At 47.5% G+C, this 20695-nt stretch overlaps 2 protein-coding genes across 7 annotated transcripts; one reads left to right on the top strand and one right to left on the bottom strand.

Annotated features, from left to right (window-relative positions):
* Positions 1-5767, top strand: LOC4337934 (protein neprosin). Its single transcript, XM_015782777.3, has 7 exons — positions 1-502; positions 596-682; positions 847-1158; positions 3307-3471; positions 3803-3856; positions 3968-4114; positions 5191-5767. Exons 1-7 carry the CDS (start codon positions 263-265, stop codon positions 5566-5568), a joined length of 1383 nt encoding a protein of 460 aa, XP_015638263.1. The 5' UTR covers positions 1-262; the 3' UTR covers positions 5569-5767.
* Positions 5768-8911: 3144 nt separating this feature from the next.
* On the bottom strand, positions 8912-20645 carry LOC4337932 (leucine-rich repeat receptor-like serine/threonine-protein kinase RGI4). Of its 6 annotated transcripts, none has more exons than XM_015783865.3 (5): positions 20484-20645; positions 14802-20082; positions 13941-14015; positions 9946-13837; positions 8912-9815 (listed from the first exon to the last, which is right to left on the bottom strand). In XM_015783865.3, the coding sequence occupies exons 4-5, from the start codon at positions 12836-12838 to the stop codon at positions 9304-9306; spliced, it is 3405 nt and encodes a 1134-aa protein (XP_015639351.1). In that variant the 5' UTR covers positions 12839-13837; positions 13941-14015; positions 14802-20082; positions 20484-20645; the 3' UTR covers positions 8912-9303. The 6 variants fall into 6 exon arrangements, with proteins under 6 accessions (XP_015639351.1, XP_015639350.1, XP_025881603.1 ...); XM_015783864.3 differs by having other exon boundaries at positions 9946-14015; positions 14802-14877; positions 15278-20082; XM_026025818.2 differs by having other exon boundaries at positions 13941-20082.
* Between the last annotated feature and the right edge of the window lie 50 nt (positions 20646-20695).

Genomic DNA, 20695 nt, shown 5'->3' with positions numbered 1-20695 from the left:
TCACCTCCTACTCTCCTAGTTTATTTTTAGCCTCATTTTCACCTGATACATGGACTATCTTTCTACTACTATGTGGTAACAATATCCATGTATTTATAGGGAGGAGAAGAAGAAGACAAGAGCACCAATGTGTGGCAGATACAGACAGTTTTCAGGAGAGAGCACAAGAAGAGGCAGCAGCAGAAGTTGCAGCAGCTAGCTTGTCATTGATCGGAAATCGGATCCCACTACAAAATTCAGGCGGCTCCAAAAACCCAGATCGATGAGCTCCACTCTGATGGCTTCTTGCTGCTTCATCATCTCTTACAAGAGGCCTCGCCCAATCATTGCCACCTTTGTCCCCTTCCTCCTCCTCCTCTTCTTCTTCGCCGTCGTCGTCGCCGCCTCGTCGTCCAGCAATGGCACGGCGGCGGCGCTCCACCCCGGCGAGGAGCTGCTCCGGCTTGAGAGAGTCAGGGCACAGCTCGCCAGGGTCAGGAGAGCTTCCGTCAAGACGATCCAGGCATGAGCATGATTACTCAATCTTGATTAGCTAATCTTGTTTGATGTTCTTGGAGTTCTTGGTTGATCGGCATATTTGCGGATGATTGTGCAGAGTCCCGACGGCGACGTGATCGACTGCGTGCCGTCTCACCTGCAGCCGGCGTTCGAGCACCCGAGGCTGAGAGGCCAAAAGCCAGAGGTGAGCAGCGGCGGCGGCGGCGGCCATGGCTGCCGCTGCAGAAGCAGTGGAGCAGTGACCTGACCTGACCTGACCATTGCGTCGCTGTACTCAACGTACGGTGGCGCGTGTGCTGTCGCGTCGAGCTGATCAATGATTGATTGGTGTACGGCTCTGCGCTGCAGGAGCCGCCCTCGGCGAGGCCGACGGAGACGACGAGGAGGAGGAGGAGGAGGAGGAGGAGTCACGCCCACGGCGGCGGCGGCGGCGAGCACCGGGAGGAGGAGGACGACGGCGAGCACGGGTTGCGGCAGGCGTGGTGGGCCGCCGGCGAGGCGTGCCCGGAGGGGACGATACCGGTGAGGCGGACGACGGAGGCCGACCTGCTGCGAGCCAGCTCCGCCGCCGCCGCCGGCGGCCGGTTCGGGATGAAGCCTCGCGGCGTCGGCGTCGTCGGCGGCGCGGCGCGGCGCGACTCCACCAGCAGCGGCCACGAGGTGAGTGCCACGTCACCTCAGCTTCAGCTTCCGCTGCCGACGGATTCAGACAAGCCGTACTGCCGTGCTGGAGTGCACCGGCGCTATAGATGGCCATGTGGGCCGCCCGGCACGGCACGGCCCAGGCCCGGCCGTGCCTGGGCCGAGGCTTGTCGGGCCGGCACGGCCCGACCGACGCACCGGGCCGTGCCGTGCCAGCCCACGTGCCGCACTCACAGCCCAGGCACGGCCCAACACGCCTCGGGCCGTGCCGGGACGGCCCGAAGGCACGATGGGCCATCGTGCTTTTCCTCAGAATAAGTCTAAATTTTCTCCCTCCTATTGGGCTGTGACATTGTATAGCTAAAAAAAAGTCTATTTTACCTCCCTCTTCTTTGTGGTGTGGTATATAAATAGCTAAAATAAGTCTATTTAAGGTCCCTATTCTTTAGACATTGACATTTATATGTCTATTTTTAGTCCCTATACTTTGTGTACCGGGTCTGGCCTGCCAGCCCATCGTGCCGGGCCGGCCCGACCGTGCCGGGCTAGCCCAGCGTGCTGGTGGGGAGGCCCAGGCACGGCCCGACGGTCGGGCCGGGCCGGCACGGGCCCGACCCAAGTCGGGCAGTGCCGTGCTTGGGCCGGGCCAAAAAGGCGTGCCGTGGGCCGGGCCTTCGGGCCTCGGGCCTTATGGCCAACTATAACCGGCGCGGCAGGTGGACACGTCAGCGTGCCACGTGGGCCCCACCACAGCTGACAAGCCCTGTGCATGCTCAAAAGTTTATCTATCTTTTTCAACAACCAGGGTTAAAATTCTCTTTTGTGAATCATTTGAAAAAACTGGATTCTGAAACAAATGAGTTTCTTTTACTGTCAAAGGGAAACTACAATGATTTAAAATCGAGAAAGTTTTTTTAATTCGGATAATAAATTAATTTCTTTCTTTATCTATCATAGGTCATGTCAAATGCTACTATCTCCGGTAATAAATATTTAACGTTTAAGATAATGGTTTGGTTAAACTTTAACATCAATTTTGTGTTAGAATATTTTTTTTAGAAAAATGATAAATTTATGATAATATCATAATACTTTTTAAGAAAAACATATGCATGCAATTTTTTATTTTTTAAGACTAAGTATTTAATAAATTATCGATAGTATAACTATAAATTTTAAAAGTTTGATTGAATCTTATCTTAAGCGTCATACTAAACTTTGAGAAACTTCAAATAAAATAGACAAATTTGATTTTCTTTTTCTCGGACATTGTTTTATTATTACGTCCTTTCCGAGATAATTTTTTTTATTTTTTATTTCATTCCAAAACTCTAAATCATATGAGAAGGAAAAATCTAAATAAATAATACTTCAGTAGTAAGAAGTCTAAAGAAGTACTTTTGTCGGTAAGAAAATGTTACTGAGTACAACTTTACTGAATTGAGCTAAAATAACCCCCATATATACTTGTATATGGTAGTGATGCGAAGTTTGTTAACTCGTGTGTACTACCTCCGTGCCAACTCCCAAAATAAGTTTATTTTAATATATTAATTTAGACATAACTTATATCAAGATTAATGTCCAAAACAAAACTGAACTTGATTTGAGATGGAGGGAGTGCTTACTTGTTACTACCGTCATTGTTTGGATGTTGTCTTCTCAGGCACAGTCAAAATTTGAATTATAATATTTAATTTTAAAGTTAATCTTAAGGTTTTTCCTTCATTGTTTATTTATCAGTATTAGCTTTTAAATCGCTAAGAATACAAATATAATTGTTTTTACCTGTATTTTTTTTCCTGTAATAACCAACAAGGTTTTGTTTGCCAAATAAACTGGCGTGTGTCGGTCAGATGCCGATGGTTAATTTACACGCACACACGCCTTACGGCCTCATTGTTTCACTTATTTGTGGAATAAGCCAATAGGTATATTTGCAAACGAAAAATAATTTACATATAAAACTTTTATATAAATGTTAGTGATCTAAAAGTAAATGCTGAAAAATAAACTTCGACAATAAAACCCTAAAATCAGCTCTAAATTTAAGGTTGAAATTCAAATTTTGGTTGATAAGCATAGGGATAAGCGAAAAGATGAGGGCTTTAATTTGGTTGCGTTGATACTGACATTGGTGAGCAAAACAAATTTATGCATATGCAGCATGCGGTGGGGTACATGAGCGGGGGGCAATTCTACGGGGCGAAGGCGAGCCTGAACGTGTGGCCGGCGAAGGTGGCGTCGCCGGCGGAGTTCAGCCTCTCCCAGATCTGGCTCATCTCCGGCTCCTTCGGCAATGACCTCAACACCATCGAGGCCGGATGGCAGGTGCTACATTTTCTTTTCTTTCTCTCCTCCTTTTCTGAAACTTGTTCAGTCAATCAGGCCTAGCTAGCTAGTAGCCAGTTTCAGAGATTACATTTTACTCTCAGCTCTGCATACTGATCATTCGGATTTTATCGGTTTATCGACGGATTCCGTGGATACCGCTCGTGAGCGGATTTTGATCCGGTATCGGGATCGTTAACCCTGAAACCAACGCTACATTTTCTTAAACTTATTCAGGCGTAGCCAATTTCAGAGATTGCCATTGCTCTCAACTCTCAACTCTGAATACTGATCGTATCTAGCTACCTGTATCTTTCTGATGAATTTTCAGGTGAGCCCTCAGCTGTACGGTGACAACAACCCAAGGTTCTTCACGTATTGGACAGTAAGTTCTTTGCTAGTAAAGTAGTAATCTGTTCCTAGTGTTTCAGTATTAGAAGAGAGATAGATCAGTCAGTTCAAAGAACAAGTTACTGAAGAATGATGCATTGTGCAGAATGATGCGTACCAGGAGACGGGTTGCTACAACCTGCACTGCTCAGGGTTCGTCCAGACCAACAGCCGGATCGCCATGGGCGCCGCCATCTCCCCCATCTCCTCCTTCGCCGGCCGCCAGTTCGACATCACCCTCCTCATTTGGAAGGTATGTTGTGCGCACTTTTCTGTGAATTTCGAATGAAATTTGACGAATTTCAAACAAAGCTTGAAAGCCAAGATTTGAATATAAACTCTCCCGATGATTTGCGATCTTGAACGAAATTCGAATATATTGACTGGAAACTGAGATTGTAAACATATAGGTGTATAAGAAGTTAGTTCTCTCAAATAGGCTCAATAGGCCAAAAGTGATGGGCTTATATAGTCCATGAAGTCTTTTCCTTTCTAAAAGGCAAAATTTTCATAGATGGAGATCTCAAACTACATATAATAAGTTAAACTTTTTTTTTTGAAAATTTACTATACTACTTAGTACTACAAATGCCATGGTATTTATAGGAATTTAATTCAATTCTTATTTTCTATTCAAATTTGAATTTTCATGAAACCATTCTATTCCCATCTTGAGCTGTCTCGAAACACCAAACTTTGCGGAATTCACTCGATCGATTTTTATTGGGAATGTGAACTTAGCTTTGTCAGCATATACTCTAACAACATTATCTTTTCGCTTATACTTATACTTATCAGCTAAAATTTAAATTTTCAATCTTAAATTTAGATTTAATTTTAGGGTTTATTTATCGTAGTGTATTTTTCACCCTTTGCTTGTAGATCGTTAAAAACACGTATATAAACGTTTTATTCACAAATTATTTTTCACCTGTAAATATGCCGTTTTGTTTTTTCCTCCAAACAACCAAACAATGGGGTTGTAAGAATCTCCACCTTCTCAAAGCAGTTCGAATCCTTCCTCCGAATTCAAACTATGAAAATACATATAGAATCTAAGAATGAACAGGTAGCCAAAAGTTGCCACCGTAGCTTTTCCATATTCTCACCAGCTAGTTACATATCAATTGTTTTCTTCAAACAGAGCCTCAGTTTAAGCACTGCGAGATTTGAACAGTTTTTTTTTGTGTGTGTGCTTAATTCTCTCACAATCTGAACATATTTGAACAGCTAAACTCCAAGATGATATTTGAAACTGCACGAAACGCACCGTTTAGTAGCTTGAAACCGAGATAAAAAGTCTGAATAAGCGCACGAATCTCAACGCAGGACCCGAAGCAGGGTCACTGGTGGCTGCAGCTGGGGTCGGGTGCGCTGGTGGGCTACTGGCCGTCGTTCCTCTTCAGCCACCTGGGCGCGCGCGCCGACATGGCGCAGTTCGGCGGCGAGGTGGTGAACACGCGGCCGTCGGGGTCGCACACGCCGACGCAGATGGGCAGCGGCCGCTTCCCCGGCGAAGGGTACGGCCGCGCCGCCTACTTCCGCAACGTCCAGGTCGTCGACTGGGACAACAACCTCATCCCCGCCGCCGCCCTCCGCCTCCTCGCCGACCACCCCGCCTGCTACGACATCGCCGGCGGCCAGGGCGCCGCCTGGGGCAGGTACTTCTACTACGGCGGCCCTGGCCGGAACGCCCGCTGCCCATGAGATGATGATGCTAGCTAATTCAAGGAAAATATACGATAGAGTAAATCTTCTCTTTGTTTTTTTTGCTTTTTCTTTCCCTCTCAATCTTCTTCAGGTTCTTGTGTGACTGAGCATATGTTCATCGAGTTTTAGCTTAGTTTGATTATTTATGTATATTTTTGCATTCAAATTTACAGTCTTACATCTTCTCTTTGTTGCATGTGTAATGCATTCGTCTTGAGATTGCATGGATTAATCGGAGAGAAGAATTGCAAATTTTGGGGGAAAAAGTACGCCGGAGGTCCCTCAACTTGTCATCGAGTTACAAAATCATCCCCCAATCGTAAAACCGGATACAACGCATCCTTCAACTAACAAAACCAGTATAAACTAGGTTCCTCAGCAGTTTGACCCTGATTTTATCCGACGTGATGGCTAAATCAACGTAGGACCCGTGTTGGCCCCATATGTCAGGTGCCACGTCAACAGGGTCTCTCTTCCCCCCCTCCTCTCCCTTCCTCCTCCTCTCTCTCACTTTCTTCTCTCCGGGCAGGCCGGCCGGCGGTGGGAAGGAGGTCGCCGCGCCGTCGCGGGAGGAACCTGGCATCTGATGAGGCGCGCTGCCGTAGTAGGAGCCGGGAAGCGGTGGCGGCGTGCGGCGTCGGAGCCGCGGCGGGGCGTCGGGGAGGCGGCTCGGCGTCGTCGTCGGACGGGAAACAGATGTATGTATGAGCAAGTAAATCGGCAATGGTGATTAGTGATGCAATGTCACATCGAGCTTTCACGCCATAGCCGCCAGAATCTTTGGAACGATATATAAGAGCAGAGCAAGTCAAGCAGTCAAATCAATAGCTCAAGCAAACAAGCTTGCTCGGTTCAGTTCCGACACAATGCTTGCCTTGAGCTGCCAGCCATTATGGCCGCCGGATTCGTGGACGACGAGGGGCGGCGCCGGGAGGGTCATGGCGTTCGTGGCACTGTCCTGCGCCACGGTGGTGATGGGCGGCGCCATCTACGGCTACGACATCAGCACCGCGGGCGGCGTGTCGTCCATGGAGTCGTTCCTAAGGGACTTATTACCGGAAGTGCTCCGGCGGATGGCGGGCGCCGGCGCTGGCGCGCGCCGCGTCAGCAACTACTGCAAGTTCGACAGCTAGCTGCTGACGCTCTTCACCTCGTCGCTCTACATCTCCGGCCTGCTCACCTCCGCGCTCCTCCGTCGTGGGTCACGGCTAGCCGCGGCCGCCGCGCGTCCATGATCCTCGGCGGCTTCGCCTACATCGCCGGCGTGGCGGCCAGCGGCACCGCTGTCAACGTGTCCATTGCCATCCTTGGTAGGGCTTTCCTCGGCGTTGGCCTCGGCTTCACCACCGAGGTCACAACACTGAAAAAATCAAATTATTCTCAAATTCTTGATGTGCCATTTGGACAAATCTTCTGCAAAGTTTTTTGAATTTTGCAAGTTCTTGAAACATTTTGCTGTCTATGCCACTCTGCATGGCTGAAATGGCACCGGCGCGATACTGGGGAGCATTCAGCAACGGCATCCAGTTCAGCCTTTGTTTCGGAGCTCTCGCCGCCACGACCGTGAACTTTGCCGTGGAGAAGATTAGGGGAGGTTGGGGATGGAGGGCTCTCGCTGGCGCTGGCCGGCGTCCCCGTCGACGACGAGCTGGACGAGATCATCGCCGCGAACGCCACCGCGGCGCAGGGAGAGAACGCCCTGTGGCTGTTCTATCGACGAGGAGCCATGGCGGCGGGATCTGGCGCCCGCGCCGCCGGCGACAGTGGCGGCGGCGGCGTTGGGAGGCCCTCCTGCTCCCACGTCGTCGCCTCGTTGCCGCCGCCGCCTCGCCGCCGGACTCCCGCCTCCCCACTGGCCTCCTCCTCACCGGCCGCCGGCTACGCTGCTAGTGAGAGAATAGAAAGAGGAGGAAGAGATGTGGAGAGGGTAGGGGAAGAAGAGGTTGACACGTGGGACCCACATGGGTCTCACGCTGAGTCAGCTGCCACGTCGGAAAAAACCGGAGTTAAAACCGCTGAGGGAGCTAAAACCGCTGAGGGAGCTAGTTTGTACTGTTTTTGTAAATTGAAGGATACGTTGTATCCGGTTTTACAGTTCGAGGACGATTTTGTAACTCGATGACAAGTTGAGGGACCTTCGGTGTACTTTTTCCAATTTTGGGATATGGTGATGTGGGCTGAAATTTGATTTTGATTTTAGAGAGGTAAATGGGCCTTGGGAAGTTGGGATGTGCACACTCTAGCCCAAGCCCAAATTTGAAACGATATGAAGCCCACAATGTCTTCTTTCCTGAGATGAGGCCCATTGGCCTTTTTAGCCTTTGCACAAAACAAACTTGTTCTTTTTTTTTTCTTCGGGGACACGCAACACAAAACAAACTTGTTGCACTGAAAAAGAAGAAAAAAAATAACTTGGTCAAATTTAGAAATGCTAGGGAGCTAGTTTGTGACCAAATGCATAGTGGTGTGCTTGTGTGTGTGTGTATCTACTCTACACTCTCTTATCTTAATTCTGATGATAGTGCCCCTTTTCTAGGAGACTTTTATGCCAACATTTTTCAAGGATGTGTGAATGTATGGTTTTGAGTGTGTCAAGTGGAACATTGCGTCCAAAAATTGATAACGATAATACTCATACAGAAAAAAAAAAGGGGGGAAAGAAACACTAGGCAAACATGATCCATGCATGACTAGGGTTTAATGTTTCGGTTTGCTGATTTCTATTGGGGGTGGCCGAAATTCTGAAATTTCGGTCCGAAAATTTATGAATTCTTGAATAAAATTTGATCAAATTTGAACAAAATATTACCAAATTCATGAAAAAAATGAAAAAAAATTTAAAAATTTTGATCGTATTGGGGGGGGGGGTCTCCGATAGAACCGAAATTTCGATCCGAAATTTTGAACCCTGTGCCTGACTGCTGGAGCAATTTTAGTATTGTCGCCAGTAGTTTCTAACAGGCCCCCTTTTAGAATTTTTTTTTTGTATATAATATCACTGAAGTTTGGGACATGCAAGTCCTAAGTGAATGCAATGGCATATTGGCATCGGAAAATAGGACTATTGTTGATGAGTTGGCTGTCATCGTCCTTATTAAATGATTTAATCATTGGTGGCACGCTTCCATTAATTCTGATTAATGACCCATGTTGCTCTACAAAGGGCCCTAAACTATTAGCTGGTTCAAAAATGTAGACCCCATGTACAGACTAATCCACATCTAAAAGAGCATCTTGCTAGCTTACATATGCAGTTGATAGCACAAATCAAGATTGGACCACTCAAGAAAGAAACAAAAGAAATGGGACAATATGAACAACAAGAGGAACATGTGCTCTCTTTGACAAACATCTTCACCCATAATATGGCTAGCAATTATTACTTTAGTGGGATAATTTACACTAATAATCCATTGGGCGCATTATGCCCCAATTTATGGTACAAAAGATTATTGACCGTCATATCTCCTATGATCACTAAATAATAAAACCCTAAGCACAAAGATAACATATTCCCAATCTGTACCCACAAGGGTGCACCTAGCAAAACGACACACCCCCTACAGTCTATGGCAAGCTGGGCCCACCAGCAAACAGTAAACCATCCTTTTCTTACAGGTCCCCGTGAGTGCCTACACCCATGGTTGCATGGTCAACATCAACAATCATCACCCTCACATCACACTGCTAGTGGGCCCCCTTCAGTTTGAACTATCTATATTACTGTATTACTCACTCCTGATCGTTGAGCAGGCCCAAGGAACCGGAATTAGCACGGGCTTGGAGTTGGGCTTGGGCCTGGGCCGGTCTAGCAAGGGCCATGAGTTTGGTCGGTGAAATGGGCTGTCTCGGGTCAGCCCGCTTCCTTGTCTCTGCATCAGTACCAACTCCATTGCCGGCTTTTCTTGCCTCGACGCCATCATCGTGTCGAATGCCACGTAGCAACGCCGCCACATCCTTCATGGTCGGTCGATCCTCAGGTCGTGGGCTTGCGCATAGCAATGCCATGCCGAGAGCTTGCAGCATCTCTTGGACCTGGGTATCGGGCCGGCCCTGCAACCTCACATCGATGATCTCCGCCGGGTCTCGCTTCCGGCAAAGGTGGTCGCGCACCCATTGCACCACGCTTTGTCCCTCCCCGAATGCCGGGTCCAGTGGGCGGCGCCCGGTGATCATCTCGAGTAGCACCACACCGAAGCTGTACACGTCACTCTTGGTTGTGATCTTGGTCATGCATCCATACTCTGCGTTGATCAAGATCAAATATCAGCCATTGATTAATCTTGTGCTTTTCTTTTTAAAACAAATTCAATTAAACTGCTGAAATTTTGTTTGAACTGGTGAATGTGTGTGAGTGTGAGAAAAGGCTCTTACCGGGAGCGATGTAGCCGTAGGATCCGGCGAACGGCGGAGGCGATGAGCTGGCACCGTCGTCGGCGACACGGGCGAGGCCGAAGTCGGCGAGGCACGCCTCGTAGCGGTCGGCGAGGAGGATGTTGTCGGCCTTGACGTCGCGGTGGATGATCCCTGGAACGCAGTCATGGTGGAGGTAGGTGAGGCCCTCGGCCACGCCGACGGCGATGGCGAGGCGAACCTCCCACTCCACCACGGCGGCGGTGGTGGTGGCGCCGCCGCCCATCGCGCCGCCGTGGAGCAGGCCGCCGAGGGTGCCGTTCGGGAGGTAGTCGTAGAAGAGGAGGCGCGTCCGGCGGTTCGCCGCCCAGCCCAGCAGCCGGACGATGTTGCGGTGGCGGACGCGCGGGAGCACGCTGACCTCGCCGGCGAACGCCTCGATGGACGCCTCGTCGCACGACCTGAACTTCTTGACGGCGATGGTGACGCCCGACGACGGCATGCTCGCGCGGTACACCTCGCCGGACCACCCGTGGCCGATCACGTTCGCCGGCGTGAGGCTGCGTGCCACGTCGGACACGCCGATCTCCAGCTTCTGGTACAGCGTCACGTCCCACGGCGGCGACATCTCGCCGTCCTTGTCCTCGCCGCCGCGGGCGCCGCCGCCGCGGCGGTGCCACCCGAAGAGGACGAGCGCCGCGGCCGCGAGGAGGACGACGAGGGCCGAGAGCAGCACCGCCATCGCGACGCGGGCGGCGCGGCGCGCCTCCACCTCGCGCTCGCTGGCGTCGCCGGAGCACCGCGAGAGGCACAGCGCCGGGTTGCCCTCGACGTCGCTCGTCGGCAGTCTCGCGAAGAACGCCGTCTCCGGCAGCCGGCCGGTGAAGCCGTTGAACGAGACGTTGAGCGCCACGAGGTTCTGGAGCGCGGACAGCGGCTGGAGGTCGCCGGATAGCTGGTTCCGCGACACGTCGAGCACCCCGAGCCTCACGAGCCCGGCGAACTCCGCCGGAATCGCGCCGGAGAAGCCGTTGCAGCTGAGGTTAAGCGCAATCTCCAGCCCCGGAATCTTGCCGATGCTCCCCGGCACATGGCCGGAGAGCGAGTTGCCGCCGACGTCGAGGAGCTGGAGGCGCGTGCACGAGCCAATCTCCGGCGGCATCGGCCCGGACAGCCGGTTGCCGCCGAGAACCAGCTTAGTCAGAGACGTCAGCATGCCAATCTCCGGCGGGATTCCGCCGGCGATGACGTTGTCGGAGAGGTCGAGGTACTGGAGCGAGAGCCAGTCCCGGAACAGCCTCGGCGGCAGCTCGCCGGAGATGGCGTTGTCGTGGAGGTCGACGAACGTGAGGTTCCGGCACCCCGACATCTCCGGCGGGAGCGCGCCGGCGAGCCGGTTTGACGCGAGGTCAAGGAAGCTGAGGTTCCCGAGCATGCCGATCTCCGGCGGTATCGCGCCGGCGATGTGGTTGCCGCTCGCCCGGAACCTTACGAGCGCCGCGCAGCTGCCGATCTCCGGCGGGAGCTCGCCGGAGAGGTTGTTGTTGATGAGCAGCAGCTTGGACAGCCGCGGCAGCCGGAAGAGGGAGCGCGGGATGGCGCCGGTGAGCGCGTTGCTGGAGAGGTCGAGCGCCTCGAGGCTCCCGCACCGGCCGAGCTCCGGTGGGATGCTGCCGGTGAGCTGGTTGGCCCAGAGGTAGAGCATGCGCAGCGCCGGGAGGCGGCCGAGCTCCGCCGGGATGCCGCCGGTGAGCTGGTTGTTGTCGAGCTCGAGGTCGGTGAGGTTGCTGCACCGGGCGAGCTCCGGCGGGACGGCGCCGGAGAGCTTGTTGACGCTGAGCTGGAGCTCCTGCAGCGACGAGAGGTTGCCGAACGACGGCGGGATGTGGCCGGTGAGGCCGTTGAGCGACAGGTCGACGACGGCGAGCGCGGCGCACGAGCCGAGCTCCGGCGGGATGACGCCGACCAGCTGGTTCTGCCATAGCAGCAGGTTCCTGAGCTTCCCGAGCCCGCCGAGCTGCGCCGGGATGGAGCCGGACAGCGCGTTCTCGTAGAGGTAGATGTTCTCGAGGCACCCGCACCGGCCGAGCTCCGGCGGGATCGGGCCGGAGAGGAGCGCCGTGTAGATGGCCAGCGTGGTGAGGTTCTTGAGCCGGCCGAGGCTCGCCGGGAGCGGGCCGGTGATGCTGGTCTCGGCGAGGCCGATCATGGTGAGGCTGGAGCAATCGCCGATCTCCGCCGGGAGCGCGCCTTGGAGGTTCTTGTTGCCGCCGCCGCGGAGCACCTCGAGGCTGGACATCTTGCCGATGGACGCCGGGATCTTGCCGGCGAGCTGGTTGTCGTAGACGATGAGCTCCCGGAGCGAGGTGAGGTTGCCGATGGTGTCAGGGATGGCGCCCTCGAGGCGGTTGGAGTTGAGGTAGAGGGTCTCCAGCTTGCTCCCCGGCCGGCAGAGCGCCGCCGGTATCGTCCCCGTGAGGGCATTGTTGCTGAGGTCGAGGTGCGCCAGCGCCGGCAGCTCGCCGAGCTCCGGCGGGATCGGGCCCGTCAGGTTCGCGCCGGTGAGCACCAGCCGTGTCAGCGTGCGCCCCACGGCGGCGGCGAGGTTGCCCGGCACGCCGCCGAACAGGTCGACGAACTCCAGGCTCAGCTCCGTCACGCCGCCGTCGGCATTGCACGTCACGCCGGTCCACCGGCACGGCGACGCGTCCCCGGCCTTCCAGTCCGCCAGCGCGCCGCCGTCGCCGCGCAGCGTCGCCTTCCACGCGAGCAGCGCGGCGCCCTGCTCGTCCACGGCGAGCACGCAGCTCACGCGCAGCACCACGACCACACACGCCATGACCATCGCCGCCGCCGCCGCCGCCGGCGACCTCGACGCCATTGGCGCCGCCCTCCATCTGCTTCTGCTACTCATCACGCATATACACTAATAACCACACTCTTTGTACCTCTACTTGTATGCAAGTATATCCAAGAACACACACTACTATGCAAAGTGTAGTAGCTAATCCTATAGGGATTCTAGTGTACTTGTGTTAATTGCTCCCAAATCTTGGTCTTGCTTATGTCGCAAGACTAGTACTAAGTACTACTAACCTCTAACTAATCAATGAAGTCCTAATAAAGTTTTAGTATGAAGGAGAGAGAGAGAGAGAGAGAGAGAGAGAGAGAGAGAAGAGAGACCATCTCAAATGGTACAGTTTTTATATGCTTGTAGGGAAGAGGTGAGATCAAGAAACAAGAATGAGGTGTCTAAATAGGTAGGAGAGGTTGAAGAGTTTTTGAGTCTGATGAGATCATGAAGGTGAATGAAGCAATGGAGACTTGTCCCTGTCCCTGCAGAATCTCTGGATCCAAGGCCACAGAGCACAGTACTAACACTGCACTCTGTCCCTTCTATGACTACTTTAGTAGCAATCTCTTATGGCCTCTAGTAGCAATGCACATAATCACCATGGTTAATGCTGCTGTTAGGATTGGTGATTGGGTGTATAAATTTTTGACAGCCATCACCAACGACTAATTGCTTTGCAATGCAGTGCAATGCCCCAATTGGAGCTTAAAGAGGGGAGTGAGAGAGGATGCAGAAATTTTTTAACTGAAGCAACAGCTTTGCTGGCTTGAGAGTAAAAGATGGTGCCCCCAGAGACATGGCAATGGCATCAGGTTAAGCAACTTCATGGAAAGGCTGTGTGTGTCAAGGGGGATATGATTAAATAAGATGCAGTTAGAGCAACAGCTTTAACAGACTGTGGGTAAGGACTTGGCTGTAGATTTTCACATCTCAGGGTGGTAATTGAACTTACTAGTATGAATTAAGAACATCAAGAGTTGACAACTTGGAAATGGGAATTAGTAAATTCTTACTTGAGAAAAATGGGTCATCGGTACTTCAGAAATGCAGAAAAAAACTCTGAATATATGGGCAGCAAAGTCTCAAGTCAGTAACTCAAAAACATAGATGTTAGAAAGAATAGAGTCATGTTGATTGGAATATAAGACAACAATTAACTGACCTTTTTGCCTTGTTTGATTACATATTAACAGCCATTTCTGAATGTGATCGTGTAAGTAGACAGTAAAGCCCTGCACTGTAATTATGATCATTGCAGGGTGAGAATTGAACTAACTGCGCTGGTAAGAATCTCCAGAGTTGAAAGTTGAAAAATAAGAATAAAAAGGGACATCACAGCTGGGTGCTTAGTGGTAACACATGACACACAGAGAGAAGAACACAGTTCATTCCATGCAGTAACAATTATATAAACCGCATGGCAGAGGCTGTTTCTTGTCAGGATAAACAGAAAGGATTGGATCTTAAAAACCCCAGCAGAGGCTGTCACATGCCCCTGGTTAGATCTAATCTCACCTTTCCACTGTCAAGTTCATAGTTAATTACTACTGCCTCTTGTACTTTGTGTTAATGGTGAGGAAGCCGCCATCTAGCTAGCAGCTGGATTATACTAGTAAAAGTACAGGAAATTTTGCAGGCTCGCAGATCTAGATCTACCTTCTTCTCCAAATTCCCATCGGTAAATGGGCAGTTCGGATTGACCAATGCTGAACTACTAATCCCGTAGAAGATAATGGAAACTTGCAGAGTATTTACATTGGGGTTAGAACTTCCATTTGCAGTGTTGGTCGTTTTACCCGAAAAGATAGGGTACATGCTTCTGCCTTTGCAGTAAAAAGATATGTTTATGATGTGTATTTAACTAGCATGTAGAAGTAGAATGCTTACATGAGTGAACATTCTAGCATGTTCAAATACAGTGATTGACAAGTGTACATGAACAAAATGAGGAGTAAAGTCTAATGATAATTTGGTTACCGGTTATTACCACCAGTAAAAATTCACGGATGATTCTTGTTCATACCTTACAGTTCTCATGAATCATCCTGAGATTAGTGTTCATTAACTTGTAACAATTCATCAGCAGCGAAGCTGCATAACTGCAAAAGCTAACCAAGTTATACATGAATGGAAGGGAATGGAGGGAGAGAGAGTCGTACTTGCTTAATTACTGATAAAACAACAAGTAAACAAATACCAAAGAGTACAATCATTTGTAGGGTGCACAGTTTCCAAGGTTTTCACCACATCATCACCTAGATCTACCAGCCTAAACATGTTTACCCAATTCATTTATTGTGTCCTTAGCATATGGCACTGTCAGTCTTGTTGACAAATTCCTGATCAGTTCATCTATTCTCGTGATGCTTGTGCATGCAATTCATGACAGTATTTTAACCAGCGTTTAGTTGAAAGGCATCTCAAAGAGCCAGCAGTACATATCATTTTTTTGACACTAGCAGTATATATCTTTGATTTCACTAAGCAAAAGTGATTAACCTGTCACGTGAGGCAGTGGACTCTTGAGATACTTGCCGCGTGACTGTATCCAACCATCAATAATATTCCAATTCGTCTGTAGCTCCTCCTAGACATGGTGTGCTATTGCTACTCATGTGGCTCATCTTTTGTTAGTGTGGTGCAATTACATGTAAATAATTCAAACTGAAATGAAAGGGAAGTTTTAAGAACAAAAGCAAAGATCACACTTATAACAGAAAGGGGGGAAAGAAAAGGAAGAAAGGCAATCAAAATCAGAAATATTTTAAAGCTAAACTGCAACTTGCTAGTAACAATAATAGGCACAAAGATTGCATTGTTTAAAAGAACTGAAATGGTGTTAGTGAGGGGAATTGAGGAGGAGGGAATCTAGGCATGAGATGTGGGGAGGTGGTAGGGCACATGCAGGAGTAGAAGACATGAAGAATACAATAGCACAGGGCCTGCCTAGGATAGGCATCATGTGAGAAGGAGATGGTGGAACAAGTATACATAGATGACAGATATCATGGGGGGAGGTGGCCATCTGTTTAACTCCAGTGCTCCAGGAAACTAAGGGCATGAATCATGATAGACAAGTTTTTTTTTTTGGATGAAAAATGATTTTTCTTTTTGTTGAAAACGCAGGAGGACCACACTTCATTTCATTAAGAAGAAGAAAAAACACACTTACACAGGAGAGACCAATTTGATGAAAAATGATAAGGAAGCTATTAGCAATAAACAAGTGGAATTAGTGCCTTAAGTGGTGCTTCGTACTCTCGTGATGAGCAATGCACAAAAAAGAACAGCCATGGAGGTACAGGGTGGGGCGGCTAACAATATGCAATTTCTTGTCTTTACAAAAAAGAAATGTGTTTTTTTGTCGCTTGGTGAGGCAAAGACTTAAGCAGACAAACAGACTCACCTAGTCCATTGTACAACTCCACATTCCAAAGAGGATATGAAGATAAGAACAGAGAAAACACAATTGGTTGCTATGTGTGATTGTGTGATGATCTGGATTTTTCATAGAAGTGTTGAAGTGCAGTTTTGCTACATAGGTTAATTTTCACTTCATCTCCAAATGGTTACCTGATGAAATATTTCTCAACACAAATGCATCTGCCACTGGAAGCTAAAATCGTAAACCTCTCCCAAGAATATGGTTTCCTACTGAAATCATGAATGACTCAATGAACGAAACAGTTTACCTGCCAACAGAGAAACTTAGAAGGTTTAGTATTAGTTTAAACATATACTCCCTCCATTCTCTTTTCTTTATTTTATAAATTTTCTAAGTCCTGTCATGTTTGAGGATAATGCCATTACCAGTTAAATCGAAGTTGCAGAAATGAAAGAACCTTCAGGTATGAAGCAGAGATTTTTCTTTTGGATATCTCATTAACAAATGCGTGATACAAATTTTGTTTATGTGTACCAAAATTTCACATAAATACATAGCATGTGCTTCATCAAGACTATTACATATGAAACTTGGTCAACACTAACATCATGAGGTAGGTATTTTTTAAATCACAGTTTCATGTATTAGCATCACAGTGTTTCCATCAACAAGTTGGCAAATAAGGAGCTTTACTACTTTTGCAGTTATCAATTACTCCAATAAAACTTTCAATTAGTAACATGGTGAATCAATCAATACAAAGCTCTCAGGGGGTGGACTTGTAGACCACACAAAAATCAATCAGTTCTTTAGTGCATACTGTGAAATGATTAGATTCAAATATAGAACTGGTAGGGGGTCAATTAACACACCCAAACTATAATCTTTAGCTATTATTTAATTGACAAAGATAATATAGTTCTTTAGAGAACCATCTTGGGGGCAGTGCCCGGGTTTTGAGGGTAGTGGAATTAAGTCCTTTGATCTCTTTCGGCTCTAAGCAGCAATTAAACCAAAAGTACTCATATAAGCACACCATAGCTGTTACCATCTACCTCTACTTTCTGACCTCATCACCTTTTATCATGTGCACCTAATTATACAGTATATTCGTTTCTTGTTCATCATCAGCTTAAACCTTCTCCTGAAATTTTCAAATTATTAATGGTTCCCAAGAAAGATTAGCTTTGCTTTTCACTGCACTCCTGTTCCATTGTAAAGAGGTTACTTGTGGAATTTGCTAACTACATATGAAGTTAAATGTTCCTGAATGATCATATGAATTTATATCGAAACTGTGTGGTGACAAAAGTCTTTTGCACTCAACCAGTGTCAAATAAAACGCATCACACTTTTCTTTGATATACTACTTTCATTAAATCCTAAGTTTGTACTTACTACATTCATTTCCAATATCACCTTATGTTACTTTCAGGAGTGAGGTTCCATGGTCAAATCAAATGACATCAAGACATAGAACAATGAAGCAAAAATCCAAGGTGCAATGCTTCCAAAACAGATGCTATAGCATCTTTGCATTGAAATTACAAATTGAAAGGGAATGCAACTACAGTAAAATTGACCTAAGAACTCATGATCAAGAACCAATAGGTAGGAGAGAATCCACGTGCATTACAGGAACACATAAATACAAATAAGTGGATTCCCATTTTTCCATCGCTTGAATTGGATAGATAAATCACCCAGGACAACTAATCAAATACCGCACCAGCTAATCCAAAATAGAAAATTGAAATAATTCAGTTTACGGGAAGCATTACAATCACCAAATGTGACTTCTTATTATTATACAAATTGTAAAACTGTGTGGGAAGGATTGCATCATCTCATAGTGATCCCTTCCTCAATTTAAGGGAACTGCTACATTGCATTAATTGTATAGCAACAAAAAAGAAGCAAAAAAGGCTCAAAAGCTCAAGGGCACTTACATTTGGACGGTGTAAAAAGACAGAGAACTATGGCAGTAAGCTATGATCCAAAAATACAGACAAAAATGAAGTCAAGTTAGCTTTTTGCAAGTCCAAGGAAAAACTGTGTAGTATGTCATGGCACAAAAAGACATACCAAAATGATGTCACCATTTTGTTTCTCTAAACACTAATTCATAAGGAAGTTGTTTTCTGTAGCTCAATGTATGGACCTTTTTACACGGATAGTTCACCAACTTTATGCCATGAATCTTAGCCAAGATTATTTCAACAAAAGTAGAGTCTGGTGAGAATACAGTATACCACAGTCCACATATAAAATTAGTTTTGGTAAAAACTATTGTTCTCTTCAGCACGGCCACTAATTGCACAGCAATTGCAGAGCAACAAGGACCAGAAACTTTCACATCGATCTTCCATCAGTTTGTTTCACAGGCATAACTCTTCAGCACTTATATTATGTGATGTCACCATCATTCTCATATTTATAGGGAAAACGTTCAGCAAAGGTAAATTTCCAAATACTTAAGTGCTAAGACAAAAGAATGGTCTCACTGCAAAAAGAAGAAAAGACAAAAGCATGGTTTCAAACGGTACATTCTAATTTATTTCCGGAAGGAGGCCCCGAATGTTAAAACCAAAAAATTGTACATTTGGCACTAAATGGTGAGCCCATTAACAACGGAACAAGGGCCACTTTCATCTTCTCACATGGGCAAACAGCACATTGACTGAAAGTGATAGCACGAAGTAGAACTATAATTGAGGAACTTACTGATACAGAAGGAATTGAGGCAAATTTCATAACAATTTGTAGAAACAAAAACTTCTTGAAAAAAATGAAGGGATCTTCATGATTCTCAAATAGATATACTGCGATTACCATTTTCCCTATCAAATCAAATACTTTTACATTATTACAATAAACACTTCAACTAAGAATAACCAAAATCTTCTTCATTAGAAAAAGGAGAACATCACCACACGTACCATTTCATAACAAAATACCACTTACAACAATAGAAGAAGATTTCAGAATGGTATAACAAATAACATGTTATGGCCATATAAATTTTGTTCCTGTTTTATATAGAAATAATTGTGCCAAAATCAAACCACCTAGAAAACTTCTTTACTTAGGTTTAAGCACATAGCTGAATAGTTTTGCTTTTAATGTCCGAATCATAAATATTTTGGGGTTTCAAAAAAAAAAAGAATCATAAACATTTCATGAAGATTTCCTTTTTTCCTGAACACATTTTTCTCCAACATGGTTTTCAATCAAATTGGATTCATCACGAAATTTCCTCTTCCTTCATGCTGCACTCTTGAAAAATGCACAGCAAGTAGCAGTTTCAAAAATAGCATCAGCGTGATACAATATCCAGAAGAAACACAAAGGCCATCACAGGGAATAAGAAAGCGAGTGCATTGCATATGCTTCCTGCTTTATCCATATAATAGGAACTCCTTTTTTCAGCAGCCTATTAGACAATGTTTTTGCCTATCATACGGATACAAAACAAAAGATATGAAATAAAGTTGAATGGAACAGGATGTGCAGAGGATACAACACAAAAGACATGAAACAAAGTTGAATAAACAGGATGTGCAGCAAAGCGGAGATGCACAACAAGTGAATCAGACAGAAAATGCAGATGCACAAGTGTATCAGACAGAAAATACAGATGCATACATGCTAACCAAAACCAAATTGAGAACTAAGATGAACATTTTTGGCTAATGCTGTATTTTGCCAATTACAGTACAAGTTCATAACCCCTGAGACCATTCAGGCAAGACAGAATGGAAAAGACGACACATCACCTCTTTTGCAGGAACAGTGTTCATGATGAAAAATTGAAAACCACTAGTTAATTAGACTAAGCTACTACCTGTGATCTGTGTAATGGAACAGCAAGCAAGCAAGCACCTCCAGTTCATCAGAACTCCAATTCCCAGGCAGCTCTCTATATATATATCACTATATCAGAATCTGGTGAAGCCTCTGAATCATGCTGTAATTGCACAGTCAAAAAGATCATACAAGCTATGATGATCGAAGAATTGACTGAACGAATGATGGTACCTTAATCTTAAAGCACACTCCAAATGACACACAACTAATGAACAAAACCAGCGTGAAAAAAAAAATAATCAGAAACCCCTTCTCGTTTTCTCTGCATAACCAGTAGCGGGAGGACGAGATCCCGCGCTCGCGCTCGCGCGATGAACCATTCCCCTTTCGCTAACTCATGCAGTGCTACGACTACGAGTGATTTCCCCCATCCCGCGACGCGCAAAGCGGAGTGATGGTCGGAGTCGGAGAAGACGAGCACAAAGAGAGGGAGGAGCGTGTTGGGATCCGAACCTCGCGGCGACGACGACGGAGCGGCGATCGGCGGCGCTCCCGCCGGCGTCGAACCGGCGGCGGCCCGCGCCACCCACCCTACCCGCGGTCGCCGCCGCCGCGCCGGCGAGCCTCGCCTCCCTGCTGGGCCGGATCGGGCCGATGCTATGCTGGTCTACTCATAATGGGCCGAAACAGGTGGGACCCACTCTTAAATGGGCCGAATCTTCTCC

Source organism: Oryza sativa, chromosome 5 (assembly GCF_034140825.1).
Source record: "Oryza sativa Japonica Group chromosome 5, ASM3414082v1".
Classification (NCBI taxonomy): Eukaryota; Viridiplantae; Streptophyta; class Magnoliopsida; order Poales; family Poaceae; genus Oryza; species Oryza sativa.
Note: the sequence above shows the minus strand (reverse complement) of the source record. Positions and strands in the feature narration are given on the sequence as shown.

Coding starts and splice junctions, on each gene's coding strand:
- LOC4337934 (XM_015782777.3), top strand. CDS start 263: ATGAGCTCCACTCTGATGGCTTCTTGCTGCTTCATCATCTCTTACAAG. Junction 683..846: donor TGAGAGGCCAAAAGCCAGAG/GTGAGCAGCGGC, acceptor TCTGCGCTGCAG/GAGCCGCCCTCGGCGAGGCC. Junction 3,857..3,967: donor GGTTCTTCACGTATTGGACA/GTAAGTTCTTTG, acceptor TGCATTGTGCAG/AATGATGCGTACCAGGAGAC.
- LOC4337932 (XM_015783862.3), bottom strand. CDS start 12,838: ATGAGTAGCAGAAGCAGATGGAGGGCGGCGCCAATGGCGTCGAGGTCG. Junction 9,816..9,945: donor CTACGGCTACATCGCTCCCG/GTAAGAGCCTTT, acceptor TGATCAACGCAG/AGTATGGATGCATGACCAAG.